The sequence below is a fragment of the Amaranthus tricolor genome, chromosome 3 (assembly GCF_026212465.1).
Source record: "Amaranthus tricolor cultivar Red isolate AtriRed21 chromosome 3, ASM2621246v1, whole genome shotgun sequence".
NCBI lineage: Eukaryota > Viridiplantae > Streptophyta > Magnoliopsida > Caryophyllales > Amaranthaceae > Amaranthus > Amaranthus tricolor.
This window is the reverse complement of record NC_080049.1, coordinates 22,227,656-22,247,353: the sequence shown is the minus strand read 5'-3', so window position 1 is coordinate 22,247,353 and position 19,698 is coordinate 22,227,656. Positions and strand designations below refer to the sequence as shown.

Here is a 19,698-nt window from a genome sequence, read left to right as displayed (position 1 = left end):
CAACGGGATCATTTAAGATTGTGCGATATAAGGGTCATAATCAATATTGCTCAGTACATTACAGTGACGACCATCCCCTCCTTACTTCTGAATTTGTTGCTGATCTTATCGTGGATATGATTAGAGTTGATCCAGCGTTTAAGGTGAAGTCAATCGTTAATTTTGTAAAAAATAAATACGGATTTGTAATAACATATAAGAGAGCTTGGTTGGCCAAAAATAAGGCTATAACAAAAGTGTTTGGGGATTGGGATAAGTCCTTTGAGGAGCTTCCACGGTACGTGCAGGCATTAATGCAATCTAATCCAGGAACAGTGGTGCAATGGGAAGTCCAACCAACAATGGATCCTACCAAAGTGATGTTTCAACGAATGTTCTGGGCTTTCGGACCATCCATTAAGGGTTTTCCCCACTGTCGTCCCCTTATTTCTATAGATGGTACACATTTGTACGGAAAGTACAGAGGCACACTTATGATTGGTATGTCCATAGATGCAAATTCTCAGTTGTTCCCACTTGCCTTTGCCGTTGTGGAGGGAGAGAGCAACGACACATGGAGTTGGTTCTTGGATTGTATAAGGCATTATGTCACTAAGAGGGACGGCTTATGTGTTATATCTGATCGTCACAAGGGAATTTTGCATGCAATGAACAGAGTTGGAAAAGGTTGGGAAGAACCATATGCATTCCATCGGTTTTGTAAACGTCATCTAGCTTCAAACGTGCATAAGAAGTTTAAAAACATAGCGGTTAAGAACTTATTTGGAAAAGCTTCTGAACAAACAAAGATTCGGAAGTATAATTTTTACATGAATCGCCTTAAAGAGCTTAATGAGGACGCGTACAAGTACTTAGTGGACGGTTCTATTCCCGAGCGCCAATGGACTTTGATTCATGACGGTGGGCATCGATATGGAGTGAGAACTACAAACATGTCTGAAGCGTTCAACGGCGTTATGAAAGGGGCCAGGTCACTCCCAATCACTTCATTAGTTAGGATGACATTCTACCGGGTAAACGAATACTTTGCCACAAGGAGGGATTTAGGGAGAAGCAGATTAGATAGTGGACATGTGTATGCGAAGAAACCAAGTGATACGATTGATAAGAATGCTGAAAAAGCACGCTTTCATGATGTTAGGATATATGACACAGTGCGTGGGATATTCGAGGTCACCACTGGTTGTGGCAATAGGATAGCAGGAAAAGGTGGAAAATCCTACATGGTTGACCTCACAGCAACATCATGCACATGTCAGAAACCAACCATCTTCAAGTTACCGTGCTCACATGTTCTTGCAGTATGTCGAGCTCGTAACATATCGTACGATGCTTTTGTGGACCCTTCATTTCGCACTACAAAATACGTATCGACATATAAGAAGTCTTTCATGCCCGTTCCAGACATGTTTACTTGCGATCCTTGGAATGGTCCTACAGTTGTTCCAGATCCCTCAACGAAGCGTGCAAAGGGTTGTCCGCGATCAACTCGTATACGGAACGAAATGGATGCACCGTTGAAGCGTCCTCGTAACTCGTGTACCTTTTGTGGATGTAGTGGTCATAATAAGAAAACATGCCCTCGAAGGTCAACAAAGTATGTTTTTTTTTTTTTAAATTTTGTAACAACATGTTCAATCTGATAATATTTAAATGATTTTAATAACACTTATGTATGTTTCAGCGATCATGGCGATGCCGGGCCCAGTAGCGGAGGTTGACGAGTTCACACCATCTCATCGACCGGTGTGCAAAACAAAAGGGGTCGGGGGTTGTAGTTTAACAAGCTTTGTATATTCTTATACGACTTGAACTTCTTGTATGAGTTTCCATAATTGTAATATATCTTTGCATTAGTTTCATAATTATTTTTTTCAAAACAATCCGGTTCGTAATTGATTATTATGGAATAGATGGTATTGAACTAGTTTAATGCATGTTGCGTTCACTATTTTAAAATGAAAGAAAAAAAAAAACTTAAGGCAAAGAAAAAAAAAAAAAAGTCACAAGCAAACCGCCACATGAAGTGGCGGTTTACCTGGACCAAACCGCCACTTCAGATGGCGTTTTTGTGGTTAAGGCAAACCGCCACTTGAGATGGCGGTTTTATCTGGAAAAAAATAAAAAAAAATTAATTTTCCACGTGGACGATATTGTGGGAAATACTTTCCCAAATAATGCAAAGTGGGAATTATTTTTTTATTTTGCAATATTTTGGGAATAGACTCCAATATTGTTGAAATGGAGGTAAAGTAAAATAATATGATATAAATATAATTGGTTAACTAGTAGTACACTAAATATAATAAGACATAAAGAAAATTAAGCCCATTACCTAAATCCTAATAACCTAATTGGCCACTACAATAAAAAATGGACTTTTTTAACACTTGCATTTACACGCAATATAATTTGTTAAAAATCAAGAGGAATCTTTTAAATGATTTTTTTAACACACATAATAAAGTTGATAAATTCTCTATACCAAACGTTTAAAAAAAAAAGTCATTATAATTTCTTCACAAACGTCATTTCTCACAACGTCATTTCTTCACAAACGTCATTTCTTCAAAAAAAAAAAAAGCAAGTTAAACATTCTCCATAACCCATTCTCCAGTGATAGCAAGTTGGAGGAATTTCAAACGTCAAACAAAAATTCTCCGATGATAGCAAAACACCGATTCTCCATAACCGATTCTTCGATCTCCGATCTTCTCCAGTGATAGCAAGTTTTCTCTTCGATCTTGATCTATTCTCAGTTAAGTGTCATCAACACCGATCAGCGATTTCTTCACGTAATTGTAGAGAATTCGAAAATATCAGCAATTACTTCATTATCTTCTCCATAACTTTCTTCAGCGATTGCTTCAAATTTAGGTAAACAATTTCTTCTCAACCTCTTCCATTACTTCAAATTTACTTCGACTAATTCAATTTTTTCATTTCAATTACTTCAACGATTTCAATTTTTTCTTTTCAATTAGTTCAACGATTTTAATTACTATGATTTTCTATCACTGGAGAATTTGTAGGTAAGCGTGAGTAAAATTTTTGTAGTTAAGTGTGAGTTCAATTTGCTGCTAAAGTACTCTATGCGTGAAATTGATAGTCAATAACATTTCTTCAGCGATTTCAATTTTTGTAGGTAAGCGTGAGTTGGAATCACCTGATTATCTCTACAATTTCTTCAATTTCTTCAATTTCTTGAAATTTTGGTAAATGTGTTTTCAATTTATTCAACAATTTCAATTATGTTGAGTGTTTGTAAGTCTGCGATTATAGACTAGGATGATATTCGTGTGAATTTATGCAAAAACTGTTAATAATATGCAAAAACTAATGCAACGCCTCTAAACTGTGGTCTGAAGATCTATAGACTAGGAAAACAAAATGTTAAACTTGTTTTCCTTTTGAATGTGGTGAATTTATTGCCATTTAGCTTGGTTGCTGACTAATTTTGATAATATAAATTGATTACCTTTTCTGTATTTTATTTTGATTAGTATTATTGTCATTAATACAAGACTTTTTTTTCTTAATCCCCTTCTCTTCTCTTGTGGGTAACATACAGATAACAAATGCTAAGCTGGTGAGATAGTGAAGATTACATTATCTTGTTCCATGGGGATTGAGAGGGTTAGATTAGATGAATACAACCTTATATTTGTTAGAACAAGAAGTAGTATAAGGAGGTATTATTATAAAAATCTGAACTCTTTTGTTAAGTGCATTATTTTGACTTTTTTTTTTTACTATCATGAATGTTTGCTGTTAGTAACCACGAGCATACATAATCTTAGGTTCGGACACAAAGACGCTTATTTTCGGAATTAAATTTTTCGAAATTGAAATTGTTATAGTGAGGATCCATAATAGCTAAGCAAATACCAATAATAGCTAACAAAATTGAATGTTTATCATTGTTATGACTAAGTTGAATCAGTATGTAATGATCGTTTTATTCAATCAAGGCTGCACTTGAATTATGTGACCAAGCTGTTTGCACTTTAATCTTAGTAATGGTTTTTGCTGGTTATAGACAAGCTCACACGGACAATTGTAGTATATGTCCTAACCACATTAGCAGACTTGAGGTTGATAAAAATTAAAGTTGATTATTTAATGTTTAGATTTTTTTGTATGATCTAATGTGTTCTGATAGCATTGAGTTTGATTTACTATTGGATGCCTGTTTGCTTTACATTAGTTAAAAAGATCAGGGATTGTTATGGCTGGAATGGAGATGTAAATTTTGAACCAAGTATAAGTATTGGAGCATGGATTGGGGAATGTCCTGTCTATTCGAAGCATGGTGACGAAGCTGCTTATGGTCCAGATGTTTCCACTTTTGATGTGTTTGTAGAAACAGAGAAAGAGTTGGAATGTCCTGTCCGTGAAATTTCTAGCTATCAGGTACTTGTTTCATTTCTTGTTTCTTTTCTTCTATTCAAGTAGGTTTGGTGATGTAGAATATAAGAACCATGCTCATTAATCTTATAAAGTGGATTTAAAAAGTACTGATAATTGAAATTATCAAAGTAAACAGATAAGGGAAGGGGAGCTTTCTTCCAACACTTCACCCCCTCTATAGAAAGCACAATAGAATCAAGGATGCAATACTAAAACATATTTGAACTCATAATGTTCTATTAATCTATAGGTAAAAAAGTTATCAAAATTTTCCTACTTATAGTTGCTATAAGTTTTTGGAGGTTTCTCATTCATTTCCCTTCTTTAGAGACCTTTTATTCTTTTGCTATTTCCACTTTCAAAAGATTAATGTGGATTTGATAGGACAGTGATTCCATTAGAGGTATGAATTCTGTATATGGAAATTTTTTTGACGGGAACCTTAGATTGTGAGTTCTTCTATACTCGAAATTTAAAGTTTTTAATAGTTATATAGTGAAAGGGTAAATTGAGGATTTTATGATAATTTTGGGATTAAAGAGCATGTTATGTAGCTTCTACTGTGCAAATTGGGGCCAATTGTTAAAAGTTGTTTTCTTGCCCTCCGCTGTGACGATCTTGGAGGAAGTTATGGCATCCAAACATTGAGCAAACATTCCCCTAAATTACTACCACTAATTTGCATGGGTTCTGCTTGTGTATAGCGTATATTGTTGGACTGATGTTCATCTTCCATTGTGTTCTAGATTTTTTTAAAGAACCTTTTGCCGGATTCAATGAGAATGTTCCAGAAGATCAAAACACATAGAAGCTAAAATGTGGGCCATTTTATGTTTAGCCATTTTATCAATACAAAAACAATCCAGTTAGCCTTTTTTATGTTTGTATCATAAAGTATGAGATAGTCCTACTTTTGGGACATCTTATATGGGTTAGATGTTGGTGTTGTGTTACCTTCTGCCTGCTGTTTTTTTGCTCTGCTGTTGGAGATCATATTTATGTTTGTATCATAAAGAACCTAAATTTATGCAGGTACTACAAAATCATAGAAGGAGATCATATTCTTTTCATTGTGAATCGAGAAAGAGATGGAGTTCGATTTGCGTTGATGTACGACAGCATCTTTGAGCATTTGTAGGAAGCATGTGTTATAGCTATGGAAGCTACATTTGAGATGATTCAAGCCTTGATAGTTTTGGCATTTTGTAAAATGGATTTATGGATATCATTTAATAATGTAATAAAACTCCTTAATTTTGCTCAAGACAATTTAAAAAGTAAGACATTTTCATTTGTTTCTTTTTAAGTGTTGCAACTAATAGCTATGAGTTTGATGGACCATCTATATAACGGTATCATTTGCATACAAATTGTACTTTTTTTACTATTGAAAGTGTTGAAAATTTGTAGCATTTTCAACACTTAAAGTGTCGAAAACTTGTAGCATTTTCAACCAATGGCTTTAATAGAGGGAAAAGCCTAACCTTTTTTACACTAATAAGTGTCAAAAAACTCATAAGAAAACGTGGATTATACGAATAGTTTTCAATGCATTGAAGCGTTGAAAAAAAAGCGATGAAAAACGTTTGTACGCAACCATTGAAAAAAAATATTCAACACATTAAAGCGTCTAAAAGCTATATGTATAAGCGTTGAAATGCTCCATGTTTTTTTGTAGTGGGCCCAGCCCCAAAGTTATTAAATATGCATTACAAGGGTTTTCATTAAGTCATTGTATTCACGGAAATAGAAAACGCTTCAACATCTTCTTCCTTCTCATCAACTGTGTTCATCAATGGCGACAGAAAGTTTTTTACATCTTCCTCCTCATCAACTGGAGCCTAGGTAATAGATGTTGCACTATACATCATCTTCCTTGTCGATTACTTGTGCTCGAATGATGAGTTTCAACTTTTATTTTTTTATAATGTGGCCTAAGGGCACATGCGCCGAGTGCCCTCAAATAGATCCGCCACTGCCTCTAGGACCCATAATAAGTTAAGACCAACACCGACCATGGCCTAATAAATTATTTTTAGGGATATTCTATATGATAGACATTAACGATTGCAAAAGACAAATCGTAGCAATTCTTAAATTATTTTCCACAAAATAGCACTCAACCATACTACAGTAACATTATGGAAATCATACTACAGTAACATTATGGAGGGAAAAAAGTTTATCCCTATTTCATTTCATTAAAACTTAATAGCTCCTTTCTCTTCCATTCAACGTGTTCTTCCTCCAATATTATTGTTCTTCTTCCTCTTCATCCTTAAACTATCTTTTCAAATTCTATACACTTAAAGAATTTCTTGAAGACCTCCAATAATAGCGACAAACACGGACATCAAAGAGATTAATGTGTTGGCAAGTTGTAGATTGGTGGTGAGAGCTTCATCGGATACTCAATAAATACATCCTTACAATCGCAATGCTCCTCGCAAAATCAATAACAAAAACAAAAAAAAAAAACCAGAAATCCGACTTAGTATCTTAATTCAATCCTTCCAACTTTTACCTCTCAGAATAATCCGAGCTTAAAAATTGATCTCGATGACCTTTCAAAGTTCAAGCACCCTACAATTTCTCTCCAAGGTATTTAAATTTCTCATTTTCTTTCATTGTTTGATTGACTATGCTGCTAAATGCTAATTGCATTTGAGTTCAATTAAATTTGATGTATTGATTATTTCTCTAATGATTAATGGCACTATATCAATATATTGCTGTGAGAAGCAGTTTATGTTGATTTGTTGCTTAATGTGATGATTTGGTCAATTTTAAATGGATTAGTGAAATTTTTACATCTGGGTTTGAGTAAATTTGAGCAGTGTGTATTAGACACTCTAATGTCAATCAAAGTGTGCTACTTCACAAATTAACCATTGGAGAACTGTAAAAATTGGCAACCTACATCTAAAAGGATTAATCTCTTTGATGTCCTTATCTATCGCCATTATATATTAAAGGTCTTGAAGAAGTTCTTAAAGTGTATGGAATTTGAAGATATAATTTAAAGATAAAGAGGAAGAAGAATAATAATAGAGGAAGAAGAACACGTTGAATGTAAGAGGAATACTAAGTTTTAATGAAATAGAACAAAGGTAAAAAGTTAATTTCCATGCTTAAGGAAAAAAAATATTTTTTTACTTCATAATGTTACTGTAGTTAATTATTCAATAGTTGAGTGCTATTTTACGGAAAAAATTATAAAAATTGCTACCACTCGCCTTTTATAATAGTTGGTACCTATTTATATATGTTTGATTTTTATTAGTTTTGTTCACTCTAGTAGACTAAGTTTCCATTATTGAGCAAAAAATTGTAATTGACTCATATATAATCATCTTGTTAATTAGTCTAATGGAGTCATAAATATTTTCATAAACGCATAGTTTTAGATGTTTAGAGTTAACAATTAATAGTCAATGTTTATTGAATTATTTTTAATAAAATTAGATTAAAAATGATATAACTTAAAATTTGATCTACACTCAAACAAGTAAAAGTAACATAATAATCACTAATTGATTTGCCTTGTAACAATTTTCTAAAAGGACATAAGTGAAGAGAATTTGATCATCATTTAAAAACATATAATTTAATCTGATATTGACTCAATCAATGATGTTTTGCAGAATTCTACTCAAAAATAAAGCTCGAACTCGATCAGTGCGACCAAATCGATGACAATCCGAGACCGACTGACACTCAACTTGAACTCTAACCGATAGCAAAATGGTTAAAACCCGATAGCTCGATTTTAATAATAAAGTTCGAGTCACGTAATTGATCTTTAACTAAACCGTAACTAACCGATCTGACTCGAGTAGAACTTGACGCGATAAGCATCCAAAAATATCCGATCTAAAATATAACCAAACCATTTAACCCTATCTGAAATATGAAATTAACACAATAATCGAAATGAATAATTTTAGTCAACCTCAAATATCAAAATTACTTTTCAGGAGATAATTAGTAAAAAGGAAAGTTTAATTGAAAAAATAAGATAAAAATAGACGATGTTAAAATAAGTTATTAAAATGAAAATGAAAAAATTTGTAAATAATATCAATAAAAAAAATTAAATTTAATGACAGATTAAAATTAAAAAATAATGTTATATTAGATGGGTATAGTGATTACATCTACTATTCAGTATTCACTAGTTCATCACCATGATTTGTCCTGACTTTGAATTTAATATTGGGGGCCGGGGGGTTATACTTATATTAGAAGCGGTGATGGCTTTACATTGACGGACAGAAATTTTGCAACATACTTGTAATAATAATGTGGATTGCGGGACCATCCATCTTGTCCGAGTTATTAAAGAATTCATAATCAACAATTTAATTTATAATAAAAGTATATATCAACGTACATCTCAAAAAATATATATACTTCATCCATTACATAATACCCGCTATATTTTCTATTTTTGGCAATTTCATATTACTAACTACATTTCCGTTTTTAGTAATAAAATAATCATTTAAAGTTCTACCTACCCCTATTTTTATGCTACTTTATACTTTATACTCTATAATAAAATACTATACTATACTCTATAAAGTAACCTAACAACTTATTTTTCCTTTTTCTTTTTCAACTAACAATAACAAAATACTATACTCTATAAAGTAAACAATCAGCTACAGTGTAGGTCAATCACTTTTCTTAATTCCCGTGCCCATGCAAATGTAGCAATAATATCAGAACAGAGGAAGTATATATATATATATATATATATATATATATATATATATATATATATATATATATATGTATATATATGTATATATATATATATATATGTATATATATATATATATATATGTATATATATATATATATATATATGTATATATATATATATATATATATATATATATATATATATATATATATATATATATATATATATATATATATATATATATATATATATATATATATATATATATATATATATATATATATATATATATATATATATATATATATCAACGTAACAATAATGGGATTTTGTGGTTTTAATGCCTTTTCAACATTTAAGTTTCCTGTCGAAAGAAAAACAAAAACATTTATGTTTATGTTTGTTAGGTTGTATCGTTTATTTTCGTTATGGGGAGCAAAAAATAAAGATTTTAAAAAATTTAAGGTGTAATAAATAATATAATAATTAGGATTATTTCTGAGGATAGTTTTAAGGTTTAACCGTCTAGGGCTAGCTTATAAAGGGGCGCCTAAATTGAGTTAATCCTTATTATCAAAATTTAGTTTGTGCATAAATACCTTGTCAATATATAATCTTAAATTTGTATATTTATTTGACATTAATGTGATAGAAAAAAATAAAGTATATGATGCATAGTTGGAGAGAAAAAATGAATCAAAACTTTATATATTTAAGAGCTTTTTTTATATTTCGTCTATGACCCAAAAATTGTCAAGAATGGCACTGATAAGAACAAATCTTGTATCAGACCGTTTAACCGTAACACAACTTATATAATTAGCTTATTTTTCTAAATACATACTTCCTTCATTATAGTTGCTATATTTTACTCTTTACACAATTTAATGCGTAATTTCAATCATTTATCTTTTTTTTGAAGGGAATCATTTATATCATAAACTAGGCTTAACTAAAAATTTAATTATGATATTATGAAAGTATGCGATAAGACGATTCAAATAAAATTTTATTTAACTAAATTTTTTCTTACACATTAGCCGCAATGTATAAAATAAACTTTTTAGAGATGAATAATACCACAATATCTAATATAATGAGTATTTTAGAAGGAAAAAAAAATAAAGCGATCTAATAAGACGTGTTACACATGTGACACGGTCAAAAACCCAAGATTTTGTAATCAATGATATATGTACACACTGCAATGATGTAAACATTTATTAAAACAATGACCGTCCATGAAAACTCGGCCCACATAAGAAGGCGGAAGGTGTCGCAGTGTATGCGGCTGGCGTTTAAAGTACCTGGTCCATTAAATTATCACTGAAATGACGAGGGTGTTCGGATTCATTAGGACTATGTGAGTTCGTGATACCTCTAAAATAGATGTTGAAAATGGGATCTGTAGATGCATTAATTAAGTGCCCTATCACTAAAAAATAAGAGCTCACATAATTTGTTTATTTTTTAAATTGATTATTTTAAAATTATATTTAAACACTTTAACACATAAATATGCATAGGCAAGCTCAATGAAAATAGTTTTACTATCAGATCGTCTTATTTAAAAATTTGTGATTAAATAATGAGATAAAAACCTACTCTTAACTATTTTTTACATAAATTTAAATGTAGTCTTGAATATAAATTCCACTTTCAACAAATGCTCATGCATGGTGGCTTTAAAGTGTTCAATTTTTAAGTCATACATTTTTATTGACTTGCAAATTAGACATGCCAAAAATTGATCGGAAACCCTACCAAAATTCATGGGTCATTACACGGAAGTTTTGAACCGTAACCAAAAAATAAACTGCTTCATCGTTATAACTTGATCAAACACGACTGAAACTCGAACCCCATTGTTTTCATATGTTATAGTTCCACATTATCATTTTTAGTTGGGAAATTCCACATAGTACCATCGACTTTCATGAAACGTGAGTGGTAGTAGTTTTATAAGATTTTTCCACAAGGTAGTATTCCGTTTATGCACTATCTAACTGTCATAGAATTTTCCGTTAAATTATTGGCAATTTTCGTTTAATATTCACCATTTTGACATTTCTACCCTTACTAAGTGTTAATTGTTGTTTTTATAATTTTTCCTAAACCATTTTTATGCTCTCAAATGTTTAATTCACCATTTTGACGTTTAATTCACCGTAATATACATAAACACTCTCAAATGTTGTAATAATTTTGGTTTCATTCACATTATTGGCATTTTTGACAAAAAGGTGCCTTAAGCACTATTACATAAGCCATAATATTCACTTAATGTGCTTAACTAAGATTATAAAGTTCAAAAGGTGCATTTCAAGTACTAATACATATGAACTTAACTTAGGGTAACTTATAAAGATAACAATTTGAATGAAAACAAAACTGTTACAACATTTGAGAGCGTTGATGAATTAAATAGTGAATTAAACGTTAAAATAATGAATTAAACATTTGAAGCATAAAAAAGGTTTCGGCCAAATTATAAAGAGAACAACTCATTCTTAATAAGAGTAGAAACGTCAAAATGATAAATTAAACGGGCATTGCCAAAAATATAACGAAAAATGCAACGATAGTTGGATAGTGCATAAATTGGATGCTACCAATTAAAAAAATTTTACAAAAATGCTATCATTCGCGTTTCGTGAAAGTTTAATGCTACCATGTGGAATTATTCTTTTTAGTTACGCATCATTATTTTTAGTTTTAGGTCATTATTTTAGTCAGGACGCATTATATATTTTAATCATAAATTCTTTATTTTTCCCTTAAATTAACTATATTGGTCTTTTTAATATAAATATATTTTCTTTAAAAGAAATATATATATATATATATATATATATATATATATATATATATATATATATATTATTCGAATAACTGAAAGTCAATAAAAAAAAAACTTTAAACTTAAAGATTTCACAAATTCGTACAAGGGACAAACTCTCGGAAAGGCCCATTGGCCACTTCATCCGTAAACTCCATAATAACTTACATCAGTCATTTCTTTAAGTACATCAATTATTCTCTTCTATTCAAGTCAAATTTGATCAAATAAGCCAAATAGGCTTTTTTTATTTGTTTTATTTTGGTTTTTATTATTCTCTTAGTTGTTCTTCCTAACTTGAGCGTCAAAAAGATTTTCCGGAATAATACCTCCCGAAAGCAGTTTGTTAGTGTTGCAAGTCGAGCGTTCATTCAAACACTTCCACCATGCAAACGCCCTCACCCACTCAAACATTAATTAGTAGGATAAGCTGTTCTTAATTTGGCTGTCCTTCTGGTAATTCCTTTGTTCTCTTCATTATAAATTCAACTAATTAGTTTTATTTAAATTGAAAAAAAATTGTCCACAGTAATCTCATTTATTGTCCATCTGCTGTGAATAATCCCTAATATTAATTATTTATAAATAAATCTAATCTTTGTATAATATTTGCTGACAACACCCATAATCACATTTTAAATAATCAATATTTGTATAATATTGATTATTTATAAAATGTGAAAAGGATTGTAGTCAGCAAATATTATATAAATGTTAGATTATTTAAAACTACTCAATAATAAGAATTATTCACAGCAAATGAACAATAGGTGAGATTATTCTAAAAAAAATTTTCTATTAAATTTACTTAATAATTTAATTTCAATGGCACAAAATAAACAAAAGTTTTATTATTTGTGTTGAATGGACAAAACTTGGTTTACACAAAAGTTGGAAACATTTCGTGTCATTTAGGGTACACGACCTACGAAACATTTCGTGTCATTTTGAAGTAATTTCTCTCTTTCTTTTTTTTTTTTTTTTTTTTTTTTTAGATTTTGAAGTACCTTTCTCTTTATTCACTACTAGTAATTATAATAAATGAAGTAGAGAAAGTCGCTTTAATTCCTAGGACTAAGTTTTAGTTAGAGCATGCAAGACCAATAATCCAAATTAACAAGAACAAGTGCCAATCTATGGATCCATATTCCACCACATTAATCACTCCTTGACAGCAGGTGTGATCTAAGATTCCTCACAAATTCTTTTATATTCCTGTTAAAATCTTCTTCAATCTGCAAACATAAAATCAAATTATTCATTAGTATGTAATGTCTACAAATTAACGACTTATTTAATAATAAAAAGTTTATATTCAACAAATAGTAATTCAATTTAAGTAAGCTTATAATATTAAATTGAGTAAAATCAATTAAGTTCTACAAAAATAAGTTCCATTGAAAAAAAATGTTAGTAAAATTTTTATATTCACTGATAATTATGTTAAAATATATAAATTATTTTGGTTTTCTAATCATCAGCTTAAATTTTGATTAAATTGATTTTTTGACATGGTATCAGAAGTTAACGTGAAAAAAAAAGTCACGAATTTAAATCTCAACTACCCTTCAATTAAGTAGGATATTTAGCACTAAATGTGAAGAGGGTATATGTATTACATATTTTACGATCTCAACCATTAGCTTAAACATTTAGTTAAAATGATTTCTTAATAAATTATATAATTGAAATTTTAGTGAAAATATATTATTACCTGTGCGACAATGGTAATGTCAAGGGCCAGGCTCTCGAATGTCATAACACTAGAACTTGTTACGGTCACATTGTATTTGTCCAACTCCGAGAATAAATTGGCCAAAATTCGCTTGTGATTTTCACAATAAACTTTTAAAAGCAGTGTTTTCCCCGATATCTTAACTTCGATTTCTGGAATTGAATGGTCGACATTTTCAACATCACGACTACTACCACCATCGCCACCACTAGCACTAGTGCCGCTAGCGCAATAGTCGTCGACCGTAGACGAAGACTCATTGTCATCACCATTATAGTTGTCGACTACTAATTGTGATTTTTTAACAACTACCATTGACTCAACTGTTCTCTTTGCAACAACTTCTTCAAGTGTCTTCACATTTTCTTGAAGTTTTTTCATGTATTTGATTGCCTCGCCTAAGACTGATGTCTTGTCCATCTGCAGTAACGGAAGTCAATTTTAATTATACCCATCTTCAAAATTTTTATTTTACGCTTTATTTATAATAAATATATTTATTTTATTAATAAACATAATATTTTTTTGATTAATTTTTTCATACACGGGAGAAAGAAAAGCCCTATATGATGGATCACCTCTTCTAAAATTTCAATATTTTAATTTTTTTTATTTCAAAGAGTAATTAAAAAAACAAAAAAGACAAAATAAGTAGGTGAAAATATGATTTGTGCGTAATCTTATTGTGATTAAACACAAGCAAATAGTAAATATAATAATACTACCTTTGATTCTAATGTTTTTCCAATTTACTTTTTGCATAATTTCCAAAGTAAATTTTGAGTTTTAATATCTCTAAATACGCATCATAAAAAATTATAAGTATACAATAATACGAATCTAATGAGATCTCACATAGATATATTTTATTATTTACATATGTCGTAAAAATCTTGATTAAATTTCTCTCTCCAAAATTAAATATTTTAAACGGGAACAACATTAGAAAACAAAGAAGGTGTGTTTTAAAAATAAAAAATAAACAAAAGAATAGTAAAAATAATTAATATCTTAAGGCATGATTTGGTGATCGATGATAAATTCCAAATTTATAACTATATTAGGTAATATAAATAATAATTTCCGACAGTTTAAAATTTAAAATATTTTTTAATTTACTACTCCACTTGAAATTAATTTGTATCTTCAATAACGAATACCCCAAGACAAACAAATGATTTTTAATTTATTGTAGCCCAAATTTTGAGAAAAGTGAATAGGAAGATAAAAATTAAAGTCAAAAAATTTATGGGTTAAAACAATAGACTATAAATAGCTTTCTAAATATATAAATGAAAGGACTTATAGTGCAATTGCCCCGAATAAATTAGGACAATTGTTTTAAAATGCAAAGATTAACAAAAAAAATCCTAACATAAAATAAGCAAAATAAATAAATAAAAAATATACTTCTAGCCCCTTTGTTTCACAAAATTAAATATTTTTGATTTTTTGCATAAATTTATAGTACAATTTTCAATAAATACACCTTATAAAAACAATAAAAAATAATTATTTAAGATTTCACATGCATTTATTTTAGCTTCTTTATATTAATGGGATATCATATTTAACTTTATGTCTTCAGTAAATAAATATTTTAAACATAATTAACAAATTGAAACTGAGAGAAACCATTTCTTATATGTGGACTCAAATGCCCCTTCAATTTATTTAGTTTGTTTGTCTTGTTCTTTAACAACAATGTTTGGAAAGTATTGCACACTATCTCAATAAAAATGACATAAATTTAATATGTTACTTTTTATGAAGTGAAAATTAGTGGACCCTTTTAGTTGTACTTATATTAAAATTTATTTCATAAGCAATAAAGCAAGAATGATATGTACCACGCATTAACAACGAATTTTTATAATTTTTAAGGAAAAGTTAAACTGAATTTTTTATGGTGATATAATTAAAAAAAAATTTAAGTATTTTTTTTTAGTTTATTACAAGAATTTGTATAATACATACTAGTTTAACTCCAAAAATTTGGGTATTGACCTTTAGTATTTGGAAACCAATTAATATAATTATAATTTGTTATCAGAATACGAAACTATTGGTTAAATATAATTTTAATTAAAAAAATAAAATACCAGAACATCTGATCTGATGCTCTATTAATATCTAACACAATAATATATTTAAACAAATGAGTAACTAACTACCATTTTAAAATGCAAACACACATGAACAGCATCATTATGTATTTTTTGAAATCGGAACAAAATCAATTCAAATCTATAACAATCAGTTTTTAGATGTATAAATATAAATACAATTATTAGATCATTAAAAATTAATACTCTCTCCGTTTTTTTTATCTCGTTTACTTTTTTTTCAATGTAAATTTTAAATTTTAACATCTCTAAATACACATAATAAAAAATTATAAAAAATAAACAATAAAAAAGTATATATTAAAACGAATCTAATAAGATTTCACATATATATATATATATATATATATATATATATATATATATATATATATATTTTATCTTCTAAATTATATCAAAAATATTATTTAGATTTTTCTCTTTAAGATGAAATATTTCAAATGGAAAGAACATAAAGCTGTGTATTTAATTATCAATACGCGGTACTGATCTGTCCATTTCATAGCATTCTTTTGTTAAACTTAGCTTTGAACTTATATATGACGTCCGTTTCCATTTATGAGATTCTATTTATTATGTTCTCATCCACGGGAATTAAGATAGATTGATTTTATTTGATGATTGAAATATATTATTTATTGATTAATAAAGTAAGTGCCCAGAAGGTGAAAATTATAAATATTAATAAATTATATAAAATAAAATTAGTGGAAAAATATAGAGAGGAAAATCATTAAAAATATTAATATTTTCTCAATTCTTTAAATCTTGCTTTATTTGATCATCGTGCACTACTTATTAGCAAAATTTGACTTTTATATTATTATTAATCTATAAGTTAAAACATAGTTATATGAGATCTTATTTACATTGTCACAATCTAAAATATAAATTTGCAATCTCTATAATTTTTTTGATAAAAGTCAAAATTTAAAGAATGAAAGTAGTATAAAATTAGTTGGAAACGTAGGGAAACTTAATAAGTATTATAAACATGTAAAATAAAGTTGACGAACAATATGTGAAAACAATAAATATTAAAAAAATTAAATTACAGTAACTAAGTTAATTATGTTAAAAAAACATTTAAAAAAATAACAAATAAAAATCGAATAAAATGGAAAATGGACACACATCAATTAGTAGTACTTCCTTAATTTTATTCTTAAAAGACTTACTATGTTAGGTAATTGGTAATGTTTTTTAGTTGCCAAGTAAATGAGATTTAAACTTGTAAATTAATTTATTTGAAGTTTTATGTTAAAAAGTCAATTGAACAGCAATTTGGGTAGAAAAAAATATAATAATAAAGTTTAAAACATAAAATTATATTTTGTCTGGGTTAAAACGCAAAAAATCAAAATAAAATTCTCATTACCTTTACCTAAAGGAAAAGAAAACAAAATAATAGGAAAAAAAATATAAGAAAACCATATTACCTTCTTAAGGCCAGGGACAAGTGCGGAAAGAGAGATGAACAACTGGCTGAGCAATTCACGGCGCTTCCTCTCGGCCAAGATATGATCTTGCACTTGACTTGGCTGCCTTTTCCTCTTTGCTCCTTGCTTAGTATTACTAATCTGATTTTCCTTTTTCTTAATTTGTTTCCCTTTATCATCATCATTAATATCATTATTGTTATTGCAGCAATGATTTTCAGTACTATTAATAGTAGGCGGTGTAACTGGCCCCACAAGAATACTATCAATATCCCATTGAGGAGAGTTTGTATTGCTCTCTGCTGAGAATAGATAATGAAAATCTTCACCTAGAGTTGCAGCTAACTCTTCACTAAATGAGTTTATCATTGTGGTTTCACTACTTTGGTTGTAACAAGTGTTGTTCATTAATGGATTCACTGGATCTACTTCCATTTCCTATAACAAGTAAACATCATATATCACTAATTAATTAGTCAACTAATAAAACAAACACATAAAATAATTAAATAATTATTTTCTTTATTATGATATTAGGTATATTGGGTGTCATCATGATGTGCGAAAAGTATTGGAAAAAGTGAGATAAATTATTTTAAAATTAATTGAAAATCTAAATACATATCTCATAATATTTAATTGGGTAGGTTAAAAAAATCTCCACAACAAGTTAAAAAATTGAATCTCTCAACCCTTACACTATCTCACTATTAATTAGTGTGCGATTAATTTTGGATAAATTCTAATGCTTCTTAAATTAATACACTAGCTTAATTATTTGTTAAGAGTTTTCTCTTTCAGCATTATAAAAGAAATTTAATTTTTATCGTCTAATTAACAGATTAATTCTTAATTTTTTTATCGATTAAGCGGGATTAATAGATAGTAGTGAGTTGTTTGTATGCTTACCAACTCGGCTAGCCAAGCTTCCATGATGCTCAAATTACAATTAGAAATAGTGGAATAGAAGAAATAGGGGATTGAAGAGTAGTGAGAACTGAGAAGAAATGTGAAGGAAGTGAAGTAAATAGCTGGAGCTTATTTCTTCAACCCCGTTACACTTCTCTTTTTAAGGGGAGTCTATATATAAAGGGAGCTTCCAAGGTAGCTCGTTTTTGTGTTTTCATTATTTTTTATTGTTTATTTATAATTTTGTGGTATTGGTTGTACTTTTTCTTATAAAAAAGGTTATAGCCCTTTTGACTGATTTTGGTACCAATAATGGGAATGTGATGATGGCCTTAGTATGGCTCTATTTTTGCACATGCTTTTATTGCTACTTTTTTATTCTTAACTTTTCAATACACGTACAAATCACCTAATAAACTTGTACCTAGAAAGCTTGAACATACCAAATTTTTGCGCTACTTTTAGTGGTTAATATTTCTCACATATACAAGTAACTTTCTATATAATTTGACATGCAATCTATCATACTTATAAATTATTCTATGTACTTATTAGTTTCATAATATCTATACATATTATTATGTAAATAAAATTAAAAATATTTATATTAACAAAGTGTTGTGAAATGTTTTGATAAAATAAAATCTAAAGTAAGGATGTGTTTTCTTAAAAATTGAAGACTATAAGACAAACATGTTAATTTATATTTGAGCATGTTAATATGAGACTAAATTAAAAAAATGCATAATATACAAAAGTACCCATAAAAAGATCAAAGAAAGTATTGATGAGTAACACAATATCAAACCATATGGAAGAATATCAAACCATATGCAAATAGGCGGGAAAATGAAACAGTACAGCGCAAGTGGCACCACGCGTCCACACAGGATTTAATTGGCAGACAGTCAAGAAAAATCCACCAAACGCGTGTCGAAGCGTCCCCAACAAGCTTTAACTCTCGTCACAAGTTAAATTAAAATAAATGTTATCAACAAGCTATGACATAACAGGCATATGGAGCTGCAAATATCGTCCTGAAAAACAACTCCCTGCAAATACCATCCTGAAACACGAGACCCTGCAAATATCATCCTGGAATACAACATCCCGAAACCACAAGCCAAGAGAATAGAAATATACGAAGAACTCACCTTGAAGATACAAACCTGACACAAATGCGAGCAAGTATAGTCCATGTCCTTTAGCATGTCTACTAAAACACATGGACTAGGGGGCATGTATAGGAATAGTGCCATCACACATCTCATAAAAAACAAGAAAAGAAATGGAAATTTTCTTTCAAAAAACCTGCAGAAATAGACACCCTAACTCTGAAGAGCATTCAAAGAGGAACATAAACCAGAATCAGACCTATTGACTCCTTTTGTCATGATTCAAAAGGCCTGAGGGGCAAATTGTATGTGCTGGAACATGACCCTTAGTCCTAAGACTCTAAAAGAGGAGAAACCCCAATCACCACCATGAACGAAGGGCAAGACGAAACAACCATGACCCCTTTAGAGGTCGCA

The 19,698-nt window shown here is 29.4% G+C and overlaps 3 protein-coding genes across 9 annotated transcripts; 2 read left to right on the top strand and 1 right to left on the bottom strand.

Moving 5' to 3' along the window:
- The first annotated feature begins 293 nt into the window (after positions 1-293).
- LOC130808464 (uncharacterized) lies at positions 294-1,949 on the top strand. Its single transcript, XM_057673939.1, has 2 exons — positions 294-1,597; positions 1,685-1,949. The coding sequence occupies exons 1-2, from the start codon at positions 294-296 to the stop codon at positions 1,719-1,721; spliced, it is 1,341 nt and encodes a 446-aa protein (XP_057529922.1). The 3' UTR covers positions 1,722-1,949.
- A 581-nt stretch (positions 1,950-2,530) lies between these two features.
- LOC130809324 (uncharacterized) lies at positions 2,531-5,687 on the top strand. Of its 7 annotated transcripts, XR_009040797.1 has the most exons (5): positions 2,531-2,877; positions 3,146-3,215; positions 3,572-3,692; positions 4,208-4,413; positions 5,443-5,687. XR_009040797.1 is itself a non-coding variant. In XM_057675047.1 (3 exons), exons 2-3 carry the CDS (start codon positions 4,186-4,188, stop codon positions 5,536-5,538), a joined length of 324 nt encoding a protein of 107 aa, XP_057531030.1. In that variant the 5' UTR covers positions 2,531-2,877; positions 3,572-4,185; the 3' UTR covers positions 5,539-5,687. The 7 variants fall into 7 exon arrangements, 2 of the variants coding, with proteins under 2 accessions (XP_057531030.1, XP_057531031.1); XR_009040795.1 differs by lacking the exon at positions 3,146-3,215; XR_009040793.1 differs by lacking the exon at positions 3,572-3,692.
- Positions 5,688-12,783: 7,096 nt separating this feature from the next.
- On the bottom strand, positions 12,784-18,388 carry LOC130809323 (transcription factor bHLH18-like). The gene is made up of 4 exons (XM_057675046.1): positions 18,167-18,388; positions 17,258-17,695; positions 13,672-14,112; positions 12,784-13,192 (listed from the first exon to the last, which is right to left on the bottom strand). The coding sequence occupies exons 1-4, from the start codon at positions 18,188-18,190 to the stop codon at positions 13,115-13,117; spliced, it is 981 nt and encodes a 326-aa protein (XP_057531029.1). The 5' UTR covers positions 18,191-18,388; the 3' UTR covers positions 12,784-13,114.
- Positions 18,389-19,698: the final 1,310 nt, after the last annotated feature.